The 20,366-nt window shown below is 51.4% G+C and overlaps 1 protein-coding gene across 7 annotated transcripts in view; it reads left to right on the top strand.

Moving 5' to 3' along the window:
* ABCC8 (ATP-binding cassette, sub-family C (CFTR/MRP), member 8) overlaps nucleotides 1-20,366 on the top strand; it is a 70,877-nt gene that overhangs the window by 41,912 nt on the left and 8,599 nt on the right. For 5 of the 7 annotated variants that reach the window (XM_014530955.1, XM_014530953.1, XM_014530956.1 and 2 more), the window contains 15 exons: nucleotides 245-320; nucleotides 1,020-1,125; nucleotides 6,725-6,760; nucleotides 8,381-8,416; nucleotides 9,292-9,390; nucleotides 10,479-10,563; nucleotides 11,252-11,332; nucleotides 12,950-13,087; nucleotides 14,559-14,684; nucleotides 15,703-15,802; nucleotides 16,031-16,272; nucleotides 16,378-16,544; nucleotides 17,604-17,673; nucleotides 18,385-18,542; nucleotides 20,240-20,332. In XM_014530955.1, coding sequence (XP_014386441.1) covers nucleotides 245-320; nucleotides 1,020-1,125; nucleotides 6,725-6,760; nucleotides 8,381-8,416; nucleotides 9,292-9,390; nucleotides 10,479-10,563; nucleotides 11,252-11,332; nucleotides 12,950-13,087; nucleotides 14,559-14,684; nucleotides 15,703-15,802; nucleotides 16,031-16,272; nucleotides 16,378-16,544; nucleotides 17,604-17,673; nucleotides 18,385-18,542; nucleotides 20,240-20,332 — 1,613 coding nt within the window. The remainder of the gene's footprint in view (nucleotides 1-244; nucleotides 321-1,019; nucleotides 1,126-6,724; nucleotides 6,761-8,380; nucleotides 8,417-9,291; nucleotides 9,391-10,478; nucleotides 10,564-11,251; nucleotides 11,333-12,949; nucleotides 13,088-14,558; nucleotides 14,685-15,702; nucleotides 15,803-16,030; nucleotides 16,273-16,377; nucleotides 16,545-17,603; nucleotides 17,674-18,384; nucleotides 18,543-20,239; nucleotides 20,333-20,366) is intronic. The other 2 variants (XM_014530954.1, XM_014530957.1) reach the window with 1 other exon arrangement.

Raw genomic sequence — 20,366 nt, 5'->3', positions numbered from 1 at the left:
GCCAGGGGTGGGTGGGGGGGGGGGGGGGGGGGCTGGGCGTGGCTGCCCTCTCAGGAGGGTGCCTCGGGCAGGGGTGGGCATGAGAAGACCATTTCTCTACTCCCCTGTCCTGGAAGTGACCCAGGGACTGGAATCAGTGGTTTTTTTGGCTTTCAGGGAGGAGGGGAGGCAAGAGACTTTAACACTGAAAATCCAGCTGTCTTTCTGTTCTCTTGTGGTTGGTGGGGTGTTGCCTTCATTGAAGATCATTGGAGGCTTCTTCACATGGACCCCCGACGGAATTCCCACACTGTCCAACATCACCATCCACATCCCCCGAGGTAAGGTCCCGCTCACCCCTCCATCATGGTCTGGGGTGCCGCCTTAGAGTCATGTCTGAAGTGCCCCTCCCCATGCCTCCACCGAATGGAGAGAACAAGAAAAATCAGCATTTATTGAGTGTCTGCTCTGTGCGCACTCATGGTGGGTGCTAGGGGTGGGGGGGGCTTCATCCTCGAGGGGTCCGTGTGCAGCAGCAAGGACAGGGCAAGATGGGGACCTTGATGTCAAACCATCGGTGGAAGACAGTAGGGCACTTTGCAAAAAGATCAGACCCGAGTAGCCAGGGAAGGCATTATGGAAGAGGTGGGGTTTCTCAGTATAAGCAGTGTCCTTCAGGCCAGGAGGCAGGGTGGCCATTCTGGCAGGGGCAGCAACTTGAGCAGAGCATGAAAGTGGGATGGAGGTGAGACTCAGGGTGGTGTTAGTGGGACCGTGAGGAGCTGGGCTCACACTGGGGAACCGTGGAAGGGAGAAGAAGAGCTTTGGGAGGGATGGGGGAAATCATTGGTGAAGAAGGAAAAGGAGCGGGTAGATTTCCAGAAGGAAAGGTTCAAAAGCGAAAGGACTCCTTGAGGATTCTAGATCGGAGGAAAGCAAACGGGGCCCCAGGGTTGGGCGTATCTGTCTGTCTTTCTGGGTGGTGATGGTTCAGACTCCCTCCTGGCCTTAGCCCCATCTGCTGGCCTCCCGCCCTGCAGGCCAGCTGACCATGATCGTGGGGCAGGTGGGCTGCGGCAAGTCCTCACTTCTTCTTGCCACCCTGGGGGAGATGCAGAAGATCTCAGGGGCCGTCTTCTGGAACAGGTAACACACACATCCTCAGGGCTCCGGTAGTGGGGAGAGACTCACAGTGGGCGGGTGGGCAGCCCTCCTTCCAACCATCCTGCTCCGTTAAGGATGCCTTCATTGTGCATTTGTTGAGCACCTACTGTGTGTTCAGTGGTTACTCAGTAAATGCTGTGACTGGTTATTCCCATCATCATCATGAGTACCCATTACCCTTACTATGTGCCAGGTACCTTGCCAAGTCCTCTACATGCATTATTCCATTTACTCCTCATGACAACCGGCAAGGTGAGTACTGCTGACAGTTCTCATTTCATAGATGACGGTTAAACTAGTTGCCCTAATTCATCCCCCTGATAAATGGAATTCAAACTCAGTTCCATTTGATTCCAAAGCCGATGCTCACTCAGCGGAGATGGGGGTGGGGTGCAAACATTGGTTTCCAGCTTGATCCTCAGCAAAGCTGGAGCAGACCATTCAGTCAATGTTTTGAGGAGCCAAAATTAACCCAGACAAACATGTGGGGAAAGATCGCTATCTTAATTAAAGAGCCAGAACCCCATGCTGAGTCCAGCACGAATCTATTATTTATACTCACCTATTCCCAGAAAGCACTTGAGACTAGTTGATAAAAGATACATATAAAATAGAAGCTTTTTAAAAAGAAAAAAGCAACCAAGAAATGAAGCGTTTGGAAAAGGTGTTCAGAAACCTGGGCAGAAGTTGGCTACTGCATTTAATACACACCTGGCTTGGAGCTTCCCAGTAGCCGAGGGAAAGAGGGACCGGATGGAGGTTTTTAGTGCCTGGAAGAAAGAGTTCCAGGAGGCACGAGGCTGGGAGATGGGGGAGTAGGAGGCGCAGAACGGAGAATGCTCTGGGAGATCAGTTTGTTTGTACAACTGTGCATTTACTCCTTCAATGAACAAATGAGCGGTGTGGCTGAGCCAGCTCTGGGGCCAGGCTGCCTGGGTTCAAACTGGGGCTCTGTGCTTCGGAAAATTCTGTGACCTTCCTGCACCAGGTTTCCCTTATTACCCACGGGGTGGACATGAGGTTTGACCTCGCATGTGATGAGTGCCCTATAAATATTATTATAAATATTATTCTTTGATAATGTATGTCTATGCCAGGAACAAATTGCTCTTTAATTGTACTCCAGCCTGTCTCCCAGGAGACTGTGGTGTGCTCCCTGGGGACAGAGACCACCTCTTATTTGTCTCTGCATCCACAGTGGCTCAGCTAAATGAATTTATATGCTAAATGAGTGAACCAGAAACGATGTATGACCTTCAAGAGACTGCCAGCATAAATGTGTTGTTATGTGTCTCTCCTTTGCCCAAGCTGTTCCCCTAACCCAGAATTTCAACACCCAACCTCTCCACCAACATTGGGAATGAGTGAGCCCTGTTAGTGCGCATCTCTCACTGCACTGTGATTGCCTGTGGCTGTCTCCCCCTGACACTGAGCTCCTTGAGGACAGGGCTGGAGGATTATTCCATGTTGGACCCCAGGTGCTCAACATAAGATGTGGATTTTGTGAACCCCTCTGTCCAGACTACTAAGCAGAAAACCTGGCCCCTGCCTCAGAGAGCTTACCAGTCACCAGTCTTGGGTGGACAGAGGCAAGCAGACCGACCCCCGGGCAGGCCCCGAGGGTCCACTGGGTGAGGTCTGGCATTCTGGGTTGGAGAGTTGCTGCAGCAGCCCTGAGCAGATCTGGCAGGTCAGCCTCCTGGGTCCAGCTCTCGGCGGGGGAGGGGGGGGATCATGTGACTCCCTTTCATACTGGTCGCCAGTCCCTGCCCAGCTCTCTGCTCAATGCACTATCAACCTGGGAATTTGCAAACTCTCTCCTTAATCTTTAAGAGGAAAGCATTGTTATAAAAAGGCAATGTTAGCAGATGTACTTAAATGAAATCTTTTCCCTGAAAATAAAGAATAGGGCCATTAGTGTCTGCAGTAGAATGATTTTAAGCATCCCCAGGGAGCCAGCAGGAAGCTGGGCCCCGAGGGAAAGCATCCAGTGGGGAAAAGGTCCCACCTCCCTGTGCAAATCAGCCTCCCTAGGGCTCCCAGTTGCCCGGCCCCCACCCCTGCCGAGGCTTCCACATGGCAACCATGCATTAGGCCCTGCTTGCCTTGGGCCTGCCTCTGAACATTGTTGTATTGCGGTGGTTGGTGTGAAGGCTGCCTCCAGAGACCCCTGATTCCTCAGGGATGAGAAATAGGCTCCTCTCAGGACTGAGTCCCATTTGCTCATATAGTTCCTGGAGCTTTTGGGGCGTTGGGCCCAGGGTTCAGGTGCACCCCAGGTTTCCTGGAGGAGGCAGGTGTGGGGGGATGGTGGGCAGACAGGAGAAGGGACACTGTGAAGCCAAGCTTGGGAATCAGATGGTCTCTGTTTGTAGGCCTGACTCTGCCTCTCTAGCTGTGTGACCTTGGGCAAGTTACTTCACCTCCCTGAAACTTAGTTTCCTCAGCTGGACAGTGAGAAAACCCTTTCCTCTCTCAGAGATTGGGCATGAGGACCCAATGGCATCATTTGGAAAAGGAACTGTGGGTAGAAAAGGTAACATTTCAGGGCAACAACAAGCCTGCCTGTGGCAAGATGAACAGAACGTAGAGACCTATGAGTCGTAACTTCTTCCAACCCCAATGTCCACCTCTTCCCTTTTTACTTACTGCTGGGGTCTTAATGAGTGCTGGAGCCATTCAGTTCCTGCTCTTCCTGCACCTTTGGGACCAAGCCCTGAGCTGAAAAGATGATGACGCCCCCACCCCAGTTCTTCAGCCCCAGGTCTTTCCCTCCAACCAGCTACGAGCTATATTATAAGTTATTCTCCAGTGTCCCTGTGAGGTTTGTGCCATTACCCCCATTTTACAGATGAGAAAACAGAGGTTCCCCTAAGTAAAGGGGCTTGCCTAAGATTGCGCAACCAGTGAGTAGAGTAGCCTCTCAGATACAAACGTCAGAGCCCTTATTCTTTCCACTTCTCCTGCCTCCTCCCCTGTCCCAGCGCCCCTCCCTCCATCGCCACTGTCTCAGTGCTTCCCCCTCCAAGGCTCAGCTCTGCTGTAATTCCTACCAGCCCTTCCTTACTTCCTCAGATTTCTTCCTCCTCCAAACTGCATTTTAAAATTACATTTTTCTCTGAGTCTAAAGGATGTGCATTAATTTAGAAAAGATACACAAGTATAAGGAAGATAAAAGCCGCCTAACATCCCATCGCCCAAAAGTTTCCAGTCTTTTCTCTATGCACTGGCATACGTGTTTGTGTGCACCTTCCCTTCAATGCTTCTATAATACTTTCTTGCTCTACATTTCTTCTGGCCCTTACAACGTTCTGTACTTGTCTGATTCACTCTACCAGACTGTGAGCTCCTGCAGGGCAGGTTCTGTGCCTTCATTCAGGTTGATGCACTCACGTGCCCAGCTCATGGCTGGCTAGAGGGAAGGATATTGGGCTTGGAAAACTGGAGAAATTGTCTGTTCAGCTCAGTGCTTGGTCCCCAAAGCGCAAGCATGGGAGAATGTCCCCAACACTCACTGAAGAGCTCAGTAATCAGTGAGAAAAGGTGTGTGCCACATATACCATTCTTTACTTCTCAGGTTAAAACATAGACATATACATCTTGAAAGGCTGAGTCTAGGGAAGCTGGGACTACACTAGAAAGAGGAGAGGAAGAACCTGGATTCACTCCAGCTTCCCCCTCCTCCCAGCTCTGTACCATTGGGCACATTATGCAAACTTTAACCCTCAGTTTCCCCATCTGTAAAATGGGGATACTGACACCTGTTTCTAGGGTTGCTGTGAGGATGAAGTGGTGAATATAAGCAACTTCACTTCATGGCTGGCATGAGGACACCTACATTGCATGCTAGTCCCCTCCCTTCTTCCCAAATGATTAACTTGTCAGTTAACAACCTCCCTTTATTACAGATCTGTCGTGTGCTCTGCACTGTGGGGGCTGAAAGATGCTCTTCCTGCTTTAAAATCCCACTGGGAGAAAAGACTTGCACAGGAGCTGATTAGAGAGGGAGCGAGTCCATTATAAGGGCTAATTGAGCAGCCCAGACAATGGTGCAAACTGAATTAGGGCAGAGAGAGCTCACTGTGGGCCTGGTCCTCGGGGAGCCCGCAGATGCGCTTTCCTCCAGATAAATGACGGCCTTTGCAACTCTGGAAGCAATCAAGGCAGGAGACTCCACAGATAAGCTTATCTGGGCTGTGGCCGCACAGTTGGAATTTGTAAGCTTGGATTTTTTTATCCTGCTCACGTTACCAGCTTGTCCATAAATTACAGCTATCTGATGGTTTAGGGACCCAACGTTGGGTTGGGTTGAGAGAATGGAGTGAGACCACAGAGATTGGAGACTAGTGATGACATATCCATCAGGGTCTCCAGTCAGCCCTGCCCCTCAGCTGGAGACAGAAAAGAACTTCCTCATTTCCTCAGGCTTCTTTCCGCCCCTGTTTTCTGTCCATTCTGACAAGAAGGCGTTTATCAGAGCTATGGCACGGCCATCGCAGTGAAGTTATGTGGCGTGGTCATTAGAATATGGAGCCTTGGAGCCAGACAAATCTGTTTTCTCTGCTGCTTACCGGCTCTGTGACTTTGGGCAAGTTACTTCACCTCTCTGCGCCTCACTGTCTTCGTAAAGTGGGGACAGTCAAAACAAACCTCCTTCGTGTGGTTCTTTTGAGATTTAAAATAGATAGTACTGTCCCAGTGCTCATCACAGTGCTTATAACAGCTCAGTAAGTGTTCGCTGGTTTCAGTATTGTTACGTAAGATCTACTTGAAAGCAGATTCCTTTTCCCCAAATGCGCCTGTCAGAGTACACATCTCATTGGCAGGAGGCTGCTTCTGAAAGGTTGAGAGGTGGCCTGAGGCAGAAGAAAGAGCATTGGTACCAAAATTCAGGTCACCTCACTCAGCGTTTTAAAAAACAAAAACAAAAAACCACACGAAAGGTTGAGAGGTGGCCTGAGGCAGAAGAAAGAGCACAGGCAAAACTGGTACCAAAATTCAGGTCAGCTCACTCAGTGTTTTAAAAACCACATTTACTAGAATCCACAGTAAGCAATGCATTTTACATCACAGTCCACTACATTCATTTATTCCTTGATAAACAAGACAAACAATTGCACACAAAAAATTACATATCTTGACCACCCTGATTTGGTGTTGTTGTTTTTTTCAGTGCAGTTGCAATTCACTTATTTCAGATCCACTTATTGGGTCTCATTCCACGGTTTGGAAGCACTGTGGGAAATGATTATGACCCTGGAAACGTCCCTTTCCCTCGCTGAGCTTTAGTTTTCCCAACTATAAGCCGATGTTGGTGCCAGCCAGCCGGCCTCACTGCTGCTCTGACCGTGCCAGGAGCACTGGTGAAGCCCTTGCTAGCGGGGAGGGTGCCCACCCAGCTTCCAGAGAGGCGGAGATTGAGAACAGCAGTGTGTGCCCCACGGAAGCCACTTGGGACGCTGGGAATGGGCGGGGAGTGGAGACAGTGGGGATTGCTTCTCCCCAAAGACCCAGGGTGATGGAGAGAAAGTCAATGGAGAGAGAAGTAACAGGTGCTCTTTCCCTCCCATTTGTGCCCCAGCAGCCTTCCTGACAGCGAGACGGGAGAGGACCCCAGGTACAACCTCGGAACTGAGTTGGAAGCCGGTTGGTCTGGATAAAGGAAGGGTTGGGTGTGGGGCACAGCAGGGGGGCGGTGCTTATGGTGGTGGGGATACTGATTATGGATTCAGGGGTGTGCCACCTACATAATTTCAGAGGCCTTCTCAACCAGAACAAAATCTGGTTCTTGGGGAGAGGAAAAACTTAGACATTACAATGACTTGTGGCCATGTATATAAACAGAGATACAGTATACCTGTGGGATTAAAATCTCCTGGCGGATAGAGCCAGAAAGTAGGTTTGTGGTTGCCACTGAGTTTGGGGGGGGGGGGGGGAGGCAGGAAAGGAGTGACTACTAATGGGCGCAGGGTTTATTTAAGGGTGATGAGAATGTTCTGGAATTAGATTGGGGTGATGGTTGTACAACCTTGTGAATTTAAAAAAACAAAACACTGAATTGGATAAGAAATGTGTTCAAGAAAGGACACTTAGAAAACATTTGTCTAAAATGGCCCTAGGGGGTGATTATGAGAAAAAAAAGTTGAGAAACATGGCTGTAAAGAGAAGAGGTGGGTATCCCCCAGACCAGACAAAACATTAGGTCTTGCTGCTTTATGTTCTTGTCTAAAAAAAATCCAAGTGAAATCGATTAGTGGGGCTCTACGACTCTCAAAACTCTCCCTAAGCTCACCTCTCCCAAGAACATTCAAACACACTGAGGTGGTGGAGGTCAGGACTGGAGAGAGTGACTCAGCTATGTAGGTTTAAGGTCTGGCCTTCGCTCTCTGACACTAGAGTTTCATGTCCCTGTCTTTCTCTGCCCTTTCTCCCACCTTGTCCCCAAGTGCCAGGGTGTGATGACAGGCCCAGCCTCTCTAGCCATAGTGACCATAGTTCTTGAGCCAAAAATCGGGCCTCGTGGTGTGTGATAAGTAGGCTTGTGCGGACGAGAATAACAGGACAGAATAGTTGGTCCTGGAGCAGGTCAGGTCAGTCCAGGGCACGTGGGCACCGCAGCTGACTGGGTCTCTCGGGGCAGATCCCAGATTCCTCTGTTGTCTTCTGAGAGGACCACATGGGGCTGCAAATCACCCCTTCTCAGTTCTCTAGGCGCCACCTGAGTTTCATCAGCCATGGGTTCCCACCCACAAACTGCAGGCAACAATGTCGCCTGCCCAGCCAGGCCTGGCTCCAGCCAGACAGCACTCCCTGTCCCAGCTGTTGATGCAGCTGTGTCAGCCTGAGACCTCGGGCGGTGCACTTGAGCCCTGATGCAGAGGCTGGGTCTGGAGGAGCCACGTGTTGGTCCTCTTACTCTTCCGATGCAAGAAGTCCCCTTCCCCCATGAGCCTACACCAATGGTGGCTTTCCCCCATTCTCCCCTTTACCCTTCCCGGGGAACCCTCCTTACCTACCCCACATGGATTCTGGACACTTCTGGGGTTCCAGCAGTGGAGGCTCCCCCTGGATGGCCACGCCCCACTCCCACACCCCTCCATGCAGCATTGTGGCTGCAGACGTGGTCACAGGGATGATAAAGACCCTCGTGCTGGGTTTGAGGGAGCTCAAAATGTCTGCAGAGAGCTCAGTCCACTCACGTGAACCCTGAAAATGCATCTTTCTTCCCTTGCTGCAGCCCAGAGCGGGAGCCGGCAGCCGAAGCAGACCTCAGGTACTGTGCCCCGGGAGCACTGCCCTCCAGGCCCGGCCTCCTGAGGGGGTCTCAGGCCAAGGAGAACTGTGGAGGGCAGGCCCCAGGAAGGAGCCATACAGGGCTCTGTGCTCCAAGGGGTGGTTTGGAAGCCACGGTGCATCAAGCTGCTCCTTCCCACCAGGTCATTTTTTAAAATATATTTTTAATTGATTTCAGAGACAAGAGGGAGAGGGAGAGAGATAGAAACACCAATGGTGAGAGAGAATCATTGATCAGCTGCCTCCCACACACCCACACTGGGGATCGAGCCTGCAACCCCGGCACGTGACCTCCTGGTTCATAGGTCGATGCTCAACCACTGAGCCACACCGGCCAGGCCCCACCAGGTCATTTTTATCTGATGCTCATCTTTTCCTTTTCTTTTTTAATTTGGGGTGGGGGGTGGGGGTAGTTCAAAAGTTGCATTATACTAAGTGTGGTTTCCTTGGCTCCACTTTCTTTAAAAGTTCCATTTGGAGAGTTACCTGCTAATGTCAAAGTTGAATGGTTTGAGAGCTATTCAATGAAGGAGAAACCAGGGGTCCAATGTTTGCTTGGTTCCCTCCTAGCTCTGGGTAGGACTCAGGAAGGGGTACAGTCTGCAGGGGTGGGGCATGTGGGGTGTAGGGCAAGGAAGGGCTAAGGTCCCCCCAGTCAGCTAACACCCAACACCCAAGCCTGCCCCAGGTCCTGGAAAAGAAGCCGTCACCAGGGGCCACACAGCAGATTTCCGCCAACTGCACCTCCCACCTTAGCGCCGCACCCACCTGCTCTGGCTTAAGTCATCACCTGGACAAGTGCCTCTGAGAATGCGCCCTGAAAATACCTCCCTACTCCCACCCTGCTTTTCCCAGGAAGAGAGGCCCTGTGGCCTATGCTTCTCAGAAACCGTGGCTGCTAAATGCCACCGTGGAGGAGAACATCACCTTTGAGAGTCCCTTCAACAAACAACGGTAAAAGCCTCTGACAGGGAGGTGGGCTGGGGAGGGAGAAATTGACCATGGGCAGCATTAGCTACCTGCACCAGCCCCCAAGCCCCAACCCTCTGCCCTGCCCTTCCACCCATGTCCCACACCCAGCCGTCCACGCTCCAGCCGGCTTAGCTGGATTCCAGCCTGGTCCATATGGTCCATCTGGAAACAATTCAGATGAGCCCGGGCATCAGGCAGCCCAACTCCCTTGTGAGAGGGCGGGAGGCCAGGGAGGTGCGGCAGCCCTGCTTCCCTCTCCTATGGCTGGTGGGAAGGCCGACCCAGCTCCCCAGGAGTCTCTGTGCTCATGATTCCCTACCCCCCCAACCCCCGCTCCTCGGCCTGTGCACTCTTTCCCCTCCAGTGAACAATAACCACTGACATTGACTGAGCTCTTACCAGACCCAGTGCCACGCTCTTTGTGCACGTGACTTCCTCTAATGCTCACAGCAATCCCAGAGGGCAGGTACTATTCGCATTCTCATTTTGCAGGTGAGGAAACCAAGGCTCAGAAAGCCTAGGTAACTTGTCCAAGGCCACCCAGCCACTAAGTGATGAAATGGGTCTCAAATCCAAGGCTGCCTGATACCCAAGTGCATGTCATCCAGACACTCTGATGCCTCCTCTGTGCACCCTGGCTGGCACCTGCCAGGTGAAGAGCTGGCCCGAGAAGTACGAGAGGAGCAGGCTGGGCAAATATTTGACCAGCCGTTATCACTACTGCCTAAACCAACCAGCAGTAATTTTCCCTGGCAGCGCCCCAAGCGTGGGCTCTGACTGTCACTCTTCCCACTGCACAGGGGCCCTGGGCCCTCTCTTGTCACTTATGTGGTATATTTGCTGCCATCTAATTCCATCCTTCAAATATTTAACTTGCTCCAAGCCCGTGGAGCGTGCTGCCCTCAGCTGTTTTTAAGCTCACATGGTGTTTGCTTGCACCCAAGCAGGAGACCCATTAAAGCCATTGCTCACCTTGGCACAGCTGCCTGGAGGCTAATGACCCCCTGCCAGTGCTCAGGCCCCACTCTGGTCAGGCTGAGCGGCTGTGTCCCCGCCCCACCCCACTCCAGGTACAAGATGGTCATCGAAGCCTGCTCCCTGCAGCCGGACATCGACATCCTGCCCCATGGAGACCAGACCCAGATTGGGGAACGGGTTAGTAGAGCCTCCAAGGGGTTGTCTCAAAACTGGGGACCTCAACCTCCCCTGGTCCCCACCCATCACCACCACCAGGCCCAGACCCTTGTCATGGAGAGCAGGTACCTGGGAAATGAGAGAGGGTGAAGCCTGCAGAGCTTCCTGCAATGGGGTCAAAATCATCTCCTTGAACCCAGGCTGGGGGCCGTCCATGGCAAGTTTCCAGCCCTGCTTGGTGCAGAAAGCTTACCACCTTCCCAGGCTGGAGATGACTGACATCTCCTTCGTCCAGGCCCCGGGGATATACTGGGAGCTCCCACAGCACTGTGCTAGGCTTGGGGTTATGCTCTTTCTGTTCACTTCCCAGGTGGGGCCCCTCCTCCACAGCTTAGACAATAGGATTCTCCAGTGGCCATCCTCCTTGCGTATAATGAAACCCCTACATCCTCTGTCTTGGTTTTTGATGAGTCATCATATGGTCCCTAGCACTTATATGATGACTCATCAAGGACTTGGAGATTATATGCCCCACTTCCCACTGAATGCAGTGAACATATACAAGTGCCTTCTCTCTGCAAAGTGAGGGGGGGACAAAGAGATGGACAGAGCCAGGCCTCCATCCCAGAGAGCTCACAGTCGAGTAGGTGCCAGGACAGTCTCTCCTGAGGGCTATGAGGGTGTGACCTTTCCTCCCCTTTGGTGACAGGGCATCAACCTGTCTGGTGGTCAGCGCCAGCGAATCAGCGTGGCCCGAGCCCTCTACCAGCATACCAACGTCGTCTTCCTGGTGAGTGCACCAGCCAGCACCTCCCTAGGGGCCCTCGTGTCTGGCTTGCCTCCCTGGCTCATTGCCTACACACACACACACACACACACACACCATCACCAACTACCTCCCTCTTCAGGAACAAACTTCTCCTGCCAGAGATATTACTTATTCATCTTATTAATGGGGAAACTGAGACAAGGATAGTGCAAATGGCCCACTGTGGACTTCACACTGAGCTCCACAGTAGCCATGAGGGAAAGCAAGTAGTAGTGACAGGCCACTTCTTTGTAGGAGAGCCCAACCTATCAGTACTTACTTAGCCTGACTGTGAGAATGACTAGTACATTGAGTGTGTGCTGCCACTTCCCATGTTATGCCCACAGCAGACATTGCTAGTTGATCACAGAATTTTTTCCCACAGAAACTTAACTTGTCCTCGGAATCCTTCTCAACACAGTACTCTGGGTAACCACTAGCCATCAGACATGAGAGCAAACTTATTAGCTATCCGTGTCCTACTCCATGCCAAGTTCTTTGTTAGGTGCCTTGATTGATACTGGAAAACCACTGGCCTCAAAGGTGCAGATAGGGAGGCAGAGCTTACCTCTACTCAAGAGCCACAGTCCAGCTGAGAGTCAAATTGTGTGGCACCAACTACGAGGAGACTTGTCCAGGAAGACAACTGTGAGGACTAGAGTACTCAGGGAAGGCTTCCTGGAGGAGGGCCTTGAAGTGTGGGTCACTTACACAAGAAAAAAGAGGGGGCCATTTAGAGAGAGAATTGGAAGAGGAACCTCAGGTCTCTGATCCCAGCTTTATTCTCTCTTCTCCACAACACACATAAACACTCCCTACTAAACACATGTCATGATGTCAGGTTCACAGTCTGTAACTGACTCATGTACAGCACTTCACAAAGTCCTGGCTCATTCAGGATCCCGTGTGAACTTTAAACAACCTTGTTAGAAAGAAGTAAAGTGGATATTTTAGTTGATTTCAGCAAACTTTATTAAGGTACTACTCTGTACCAGGCACAAGAAGGTCTCAGTTTTCTTTTGGGGGGGAAAAGGGGAGCCTCAGTTCTTAGGGGCCTCATGTACATAACTATCAGATCTGGCTTTGGGCAGAGTATTGGTGGAACAGAGAGGAGGGGAGGCTAGGTGTGGGGGGTCAGGAAAGGACACAGGAAGAGCCAGTGCTTGGGTGGAACACTGAAGGATGAGGAGGAGTTCGCCAGGCAGACAAAAGGTACATCAGACTCCAGGCAGAAGGAACAGTGTAGACAAAGGCCTGGAATCGCAAGTTCCCTGGAAACCTGAAGTGTAGGGAACTTGGGCGAGATAGGTGAGCAGTGAGATTGAAAGGAAGGAAGACTGAGCAGGTTGTAAAGGGCCTGGATTCCCACGCTAAGGAATTCAGGCTTCATAGACTATGGGGAACCACTGTTTGAGAATGATAGCTGATAACAGCCCCATTTTAAGATGAAGCAACTGAGGCCCAGAGAGCTGAGGTACATTGTCCAAGGCCACACAGCTAATTAGTCCCTAGACCAGAGCTGATATAACTCTGCTGGTTTTTGTACTCACTGTCACCCCCTCCCTTTGCACTTGCCCCTACCTTCTCCTCTCTGTCCAGGATGACCCCTTCTCAGCTCTGGATGTCCACCTGAGTGACCACCTGATGCAGGCCGGGATCCTCGAGCTCCTCAGAGACGATAAGAGGACGGTGGTCCTAGTGACCCACAAGCTACAATACCTGCCGCACGCAGACTGGGTGAGGGGCCACAGGGACATCAAGCTGCGGGGGGCTGAGGTGGGAGAGGCAGTCTGCCATATTCTACGAAGTTAATGAGATGTCTCATAGCAGTGTCTGAGGGCCACCAAGCAGAAGAGATCAGCACTGGATGGCTTCATGCAGACTGGGCAGATCAGGGAGACCTGCACAGCCCAAGGGTTTGCTATCACCTAGAGCTGCAGGCATTCCCATCCTGGCCTGGGTACCACAAGGGCTGGCTCTGAGAAGTCTCAGAAAAAAGTAGACATTCAGTTCCTACCTTCTGCATCCTGCTCAGTTACATAGCTCATCCCCCTGGCCTTTGGGATGCCCACTGGATGGGAAAACCAGCTTCCTGCCATCCGGTGGGTCAGATTCAAGTTGATTTTACTCTACCCTCTGTGTGCCTTAGTTTTCCCATCTGGAAACAAACGATAGCAGTAGTAACAGGAACTTCCATATTATCGGTGGAATGCAATTTTGTGAACCCCACATTTAACTAAATCCACATACCCCTCAACATCTACACATAGTTTCTTTTTAATTCATTGGAAAACACTTCGTTTTTAAGATGAAAATCACGTGGCTTTTGACATCTGGGCCTTGCCTAAACCCTACTCAGAGTTGCCCCTGAAAATTGAGGTCCTCCCTAAGCTTCAGGTCTGCCTGTGCCAATTGGCCCTTCTAATCCTCCCTAAATAAGTCTCCCTTCTACATGTAGCGAGACCCTCCCTCCACTATGGAAAAGGGGGAAAAGTCCAAATTACAAAAAGAAAAAGCTATTAAAACAGGTGCAGGTTCATGCCTGAGTTTCCATGGTGACCTTGACGAGATTGCATGACAATCCTTAATCCAAAGAAGGGAAGCATGGAGGTACCTGGTTTCTTGGAGTATCAGTGGATAGGACTCCCGGCACCCTTCCCTAAACCCCCAAGGGGTGTTTGGGGGTGAGAGGAGCAGGGGTAGGTGTCTAAATTAATCACGAGTCCACATGAGTGTGAAACACTGAGTGTCACAAATAAAATAAGTTTTACTGATTTCAAAGAGGTGTGGCCACACATTTAAGCCAACAGATGCTTTGCCAAAGCTGGCAGAACCTCTCAGACCTGCCTTCAGGAGGAGCTAAGGGTAGAGTGCAATGAGCCCATTAAGTGTACAAAAACAGCTGCCACAGCTGCCTTGCAGATAACCAGGCAGCTTGACCAGGATGCACGAAGTTGCTCTGCAAACCTCCTATCAACCATTGGCAACCATTGAGAATTACCCCCCAGATGTACCAAACCCTAAATCCTGGGAGTGTGTTGGTGAGGGTAGGTTATCACCACCAGCTTGCTGCAGTGGGCAAACCAGAGGCCATTTGTGGTGGGAAAAGGATGTATATGTCCACCTCTGACTCCTCAGTCAGGCGGGGTGTGACCTCCACTCCATATCCCCAGCCAGCCCTCAGCAGGGTTTGTTACTGCCTTTCCAGATCATCGCCATGAAAGATGGCACCATCCAGAGGGAGGGCACGCTCAAGGACTTCCAGAGGTCTGAGTGCCAGCTCTTTGAGCACTGGAAGACCCTCATGAACCGGCAGGACCAAGAGCTGGAGAAGGTGGGTATATCCTTGGACCAAGCAGCCACCGCCTGAGAAGCAGGTTCTGCTAGACCTAACCTCATAAAGGCCTTCCTGCCCTCGCTGGTCCCAGGAAACCCCCCAAAGGACAGATGCGAGAGCGGAGTATAAACTTGCTCCTATCAGAGGTTGAACAGAATCTGTGCCCACTACCCAAGGCAGAATCAGGAGGATGCCCTCCCCTTATCCTGAGGTAGTCAGATACCATTTACTTTACAGAGTTTCAGAAAATCAATTCAAACTGGCTAAGCAAAGAAAAAAAAAGGGGGGGATTAAGGATTATTTACTCATGAAACCAGAAAGTCCAGGGTATCATAACTTCAGATAGAGCTGGATCCAGGCAGTTAAACAATGTCACCAGGGATCTGTTTCTCCCCATCCCTTGGCTCTGCTCCCCTCAAAATGGCTTCATTCCCATGGTAGCTGTGAGGGCCATTGGCAGTTTCAGGTTTACATTCTCACAGATCAACAACTGTCAGAAAGAGAGTGCCTCTTCCAGGATTGTTTAGCAAAAGTCCCAGGGCTGACTCTCATTGGTCCAATTTGGTCATGTGCCCACCTCTGAACAAATCATTGTGGCCAAGGATGTGGAATGTGAGGATTCGCCAGTACTGTGTCATAGGCCCACCCCTGGAGCCAGGGAGAATTGCCTGCCCTCCCATATCACAGAGACTAAGAATAAGGGAGAAGTATCTCCCCCAGGGACTTTGGGGAGTTGTTAGCTGATGGAGAAGGCAGTGCGGGGGGTGGGGTGGGGGGCTGTAGGTGGTCAATGGGGGATAAAAAGGGATTTATGGAATACTTTCAACAATAAAGAATAATTTTTTTAAAAGACAGAGAGAGAGAAGGCAGTACAAACATGTGTCCATCTGGACCCTTCTAGAGGCAGGGGCAACCTGGAAATTGACACTGTTCATTACCAGGGGTGGTTGCCCCCATCCTCTCTTTTCCCCTCTGCACACCTGAGGACATTAGCCAGGCCCCATTTGTCTTTCAGGAGACCATCGTGGAGAGAAAAGTCCCAGAGCCACCCCAGGGCCTGCCTCGGGCCATGTCCTCGAGAGATGGCCTCCTACAGGATGAGGAAGAGGAGGAAGGTACAGACAGTGGGACTGGGAGTACAATCATGGCCTGAGGTCTAATCATTCCCTGGGAGGCTAAGGTTTGAGGTCCTGAGGGTGGTAAGATAGTATGCCTTTGATTTTACCCTTTCCCCTCTGTGTGCCTGAGTCTTCCCATCTGTAAGTGGGGAGAACATGGCCCCTGCTCCACCCTCAGAGGACTGTGAAATGTGAAGCCACAGGGTGGGTTCTTGTGGCCTGCAGAGGAGGCAGCCGAGAGTGAGGAGGAGGACAACCTGTCGTCGGTGCTGCACCAGCGCGCCAAGATCCCATGGAGAGCCTGCGCCAAGTATTTGTCGTCTGCTGGCATCCTGCTCTTGTCGCTGCTCGTCTTCTCCCAGCTGCTCAAGCACATGGTCTTGGTGGCCATTGACTACTGGCTGGCCAAGTGGACGGACAGCGCCCTGACTCTGAGCCCCATGGCCAGGAACTGCTCCCTCAGCCAGGTGGGGCCAGCAGCTCCAGGGCAAGGGCCGGCGGGGAGGGAGGTTGGGGAGGGGGATGAGCCATAGACACCCCCGGGACTCTGCCTCATTTTCTGCCTGGCCCAGGAATGCTCCCTTGACCAGACCGTCTACGCCATGGTGTTCACGGTGCTCTGCAGCCTGGGCATCATGCTCTGCCTGGTCACATCTGTCACAGTAGAGTGGACGGGGCTGAAGGTGGCCAAGAAGTTGCACCGCAGTCTGCTGAACCAGATCATCCTGGCTCCCATGAGGTACCCCTCTCCCCCACCACGCTGGGGCTGTGGGCAAGTCACTATTATGTAGGCCTCAGTCATCCCATCTTTAAAATGGGGATATACAATCTCTGTTACAAGCTGTTGGGCATGACTCAAGGAGCCTCAAGTGTTTGTAAAAGTGCCCTCCTCAATGCAGAAAACAGAGGGAAATGGGCATTTATTCAGCCAGACACAGTGCTAGGCATTTTATATGGTTGACTCATCTAGTTATCATAACAGTCTTCCAAAGCGAGGGTCTGCAGGCTCTGCATAAATGTTAGTTTCCCTTCCCTAGGCAGGTACCATCTGCCTGTCTCCAACCATGGGTTCAGCTCTCCTCCTCTCTGTCCTCCCTCTGCCAGACTTCAGGTTCTGACACTGGGCACATGGTGTAGCTGCTCTAATCTTCTGTAATGACATGAATAAAAACCCTAAAGACCACTTGGTATAAAAGAAGTCACTGCCCAGCTGGCTAGCCAATTCGGCTTAAGAATCCACAGGCCAACAGGTCATCTGGCCCCACCCTTGTCAATGCCAGAGCTCACCACCTAACTCCATTATTTACTTTTCAGCCTCTCTGTGGCCCAGAGAGATGGCCTCAAAGTTTATTTACCCTCTATTTGTCTCATATCTGGGGGTCTGAAATGCTCTAGTTGGGGTTAGGCCGGCTCTGTGTCACAGCTTGAGTGATGACAGACAGAGTGGCCTTGCAGGGTCAGCCAGCTGACAGGGTGTCCCCAGGGCCCTGTTCCCCTAACTGGTTGTCTCTTGGAGAGGACTCTATGTCCCAGGGAGGACAGCTGCTGAGTGAGTCAGGCCTGGGGAGCAGCTGAGGAAGGTGGCAGTGGTCACACATGGGCTTGATAGTAAGAGAGGCCAGGAAGGGGCCAGCACCCCTTTGGGCTGCTGCGGGAATTCTCAGGGACTCAGGCCGGATGGCTATAGACTTGCAAAGGTTAGACCCAGGGATGACTCCAGAGACACCAAAATGAAAGAAATAACTACCCTCGTTCAATAAACAGAAAAGATGAGTAACTTCTTCTGGTTGCCTCTTAGGTTTTTTGAGACCACGCCCCTCGGAAGCATCCTGAACAGATTTTCATCTGATTGCAATACCATCGACCAGGTACACAGGACTGTGACCCAGTCCTCCAGTTTGGAGAGAGGCCAGGCCCCTGTCTGTTGCTGGCTTCCCCAGATCCGGTGACCTGGGCCCTGGGGGAGGAACCGAGTGGGCCCCAATCTGATTATAATGCTGCCCACGCCCCCCTGTGAGGCCTTCATAATAAGGCTGAGGGAAACCACATCCGGTTGGCTTCCATCCAAGAGCTCCCTGGCTCACTCTAGGAAGGTTCCAACATATTCCAAACCAAGGTGACTGATTTTTTAAAAATATATCTTTTTATTGATTTATAAAGGAAGGGAGAGGGAGAGAGAGATAGAAACATCAATGGTGAGAAAAAATCATTGATTGGCTGCCTCCTGCACACCCCACACTGTGGAACAAGCCCAAAATCCGGGCATATGCCCTGACCAGGAATCTAACCATGACCTCCTGGTTCATAGGTCAACGCTCAACCACTGAGCCACACTGGCTGGGCCAAGGTGACTTTGTGGAGAATATTTATTTTGATTCAGCCTGTGTTCTTTATTTACCATTGTACCAGATAGTGAGAAGGCAAAGTCCTGCCTCCTGCCTTCAGGGAGCTCACAGTGAAGCTGGAGAGATAAGACGTGTGCCTATAATAGTGTGAGAGAGAAAAGCCTGGCAGCAAGTAACACACTGAACATCATCAAATATGGAAACTCCCCTCCTCTCTCTCCTTCCCTCCCTCAGCACATCCCATCCACGCTGGAGTGCCTGAGCCGCTCCACCCTGCTCTGTGTCTCGGCCCTGGCCGTCATCTCCTACGTCACACCCGTGTTCCTCGTGGCCCTCCTGCCCCTGGCCATCGTGTGCTACTTCATCCAGAAGTACTTCCGGGTGGCGTCCAGGTGGTGGCATCATTTGTCAACCTCCGAGGTTGGGGGTGGGGAGGGGGGTGGGAGGTGCTTTGCAATGGCAGTTTGGTACTCTGGTTAGTCTTTATCATAAAAGTAGTAGGGTCTTGTTCCCCATGCAAAGGAAAACAGACATGAAGGAAATGAAGTATTCATATTCCACTCTCCTAATGTAAGCCTGTGTCGGCACACGGGCTGCAGCTAATACCTGGACTGTTTCCTTGGGAGCTATGGTCAGGAATGGAACTGCTAGGTCCGGGTATGTGCGTGCTTATGCCCTTCATTCATTTTGCCAGAATGCGTCTCAGGAGGGTTGTATGAGTCCCGTGACCAGGCAGATTGCCGATGCGTGAAGTCAGAGGGCACCTGATGTGAGGGGTGTTATGGCAACCACACATCCCAGCCACGTGGGTCAGGAGCCCCTCACCAGGGAGTCGCTCACCACCAGCCTCATGATCACATTTGCCCTCAGGGCCTTGGAGCCACACACACCTCTTTTCTCCTCAAAATTTTCTCAGAACATTCCCTAGGAATTGTTTCTGGGAATGATTCTATTTAACTCCTAGAGTCAAAGGATCGTAGGGACAATTTTAAAGAACCTCTAGGCCAGCGTTTCTCAAGATGCCAATTACAACCTAGCCATGGGTCATGAAATCACTATCATAGGTTATAATCAGCATTTAAAAAGAAAAGAGATAAAACGGAAAATATCAGACCGTATTCACATAGTAACAGTAAGCTTTGCTTCATGGAAGCTTTGTTTGGGTGGCATAGGGGTGTGTTATGATATAAAATGTATTTCTTACTATGAGTTATGGTGAGAAAGATTAAGTACCTTTCCCAAGTGCAAAAGTTGGTTAAAAACTGGAGTCAAAATGCTGATTAGCAATAATAGTAATTAAATTTAGGTACATTTTGGCCTCAATTACCTTGACCAAAGGATCAAGACTTGTATAAATTGCGTTTTGCCTATTTGGTCCAGCATCCTCTGGTACCCACAATGTATCCATAGTGCACTGACATTCGCAAAACATGGTGGCTGTTTAAACACTACAAGCTGTTTTACAACGTGCATTTCCTCTGCCAGGGTAACTGCCCTGTTCCCCTAGCACCCACTGTGGCCCTGGAGACGGTTTGTCCAGGAAAGCTGCTTTCTGCATCCCAGCCTGTCAAGGTGCAGCTGTGGAGAGCAGGAGCAATGCTGTTTCCATGGAAACTGCTGGCCTTTCCCCCTTTGGAGCTCTTTAGAGTCTGACCTGACCTGTGATGTGCTGAAATCTGTTGTGGTTATTGGGGAGGGACTGGAAGCTTTGGGGTTGCCTTTCTGTTCCTTCGACCAGCTGTCTCAGGTTCAGGTTGTTCACCTGTGCAAGGGAACTAACCGTGCCTGCCCAGCCTCCCTGCAAAGAGAGGCTATGCAGCAGAAGCACAGGGACAGAGGTATAGAGGAGGGGTCGGTGATGCCCAGGATAGCAGTGACTGTGCCAGCATGCGGGTTAAGCACTTTACTTACACAAGCTGTCCAGTCCTCGCAACTGCTTGATGGGGTGGTACCATTGACTGGTGAGAGACTGAGATCTAGAGAGGCAAAACCATTTGCCCACATGGTTAAAGGGGTCGAGCTCGGATGCAGACCCAGGCTGAGCCCGGAGCCTGCCCTCCTAACCATCCCGCTCTGTTCCCGGGCACAGGGACCTGCAGCAGCTGGATGACACCACCCAGCTCCCGCTGCTCTCGCACTTTGCTGAAACTGTGGAAGGCCTCATTACCATCCGGGCCTTCAGGTACCAGATTCACCCCAGGGGTTGGGGAGGGGGA

Source organism: Myotis brandtii, unplaced genomic scaffold (genome assembly GCF_000412655.1).
Source record: "Myotis brandtii unplaced genomic scaffold, ASM41265v1 scaffold782, whole genome shotgun sequence".
NCBI lineage: Eukaryota > Metazoa > Chordata > Mammalia > Chiroptera > Vespertilionidae > Myotis > Myotis brandtii.
The sequence above is the reverse complement of the archived record's forward strand: the minus strand, read 5'-3'. Positions and strand labels throughout refer to the sequence as shown.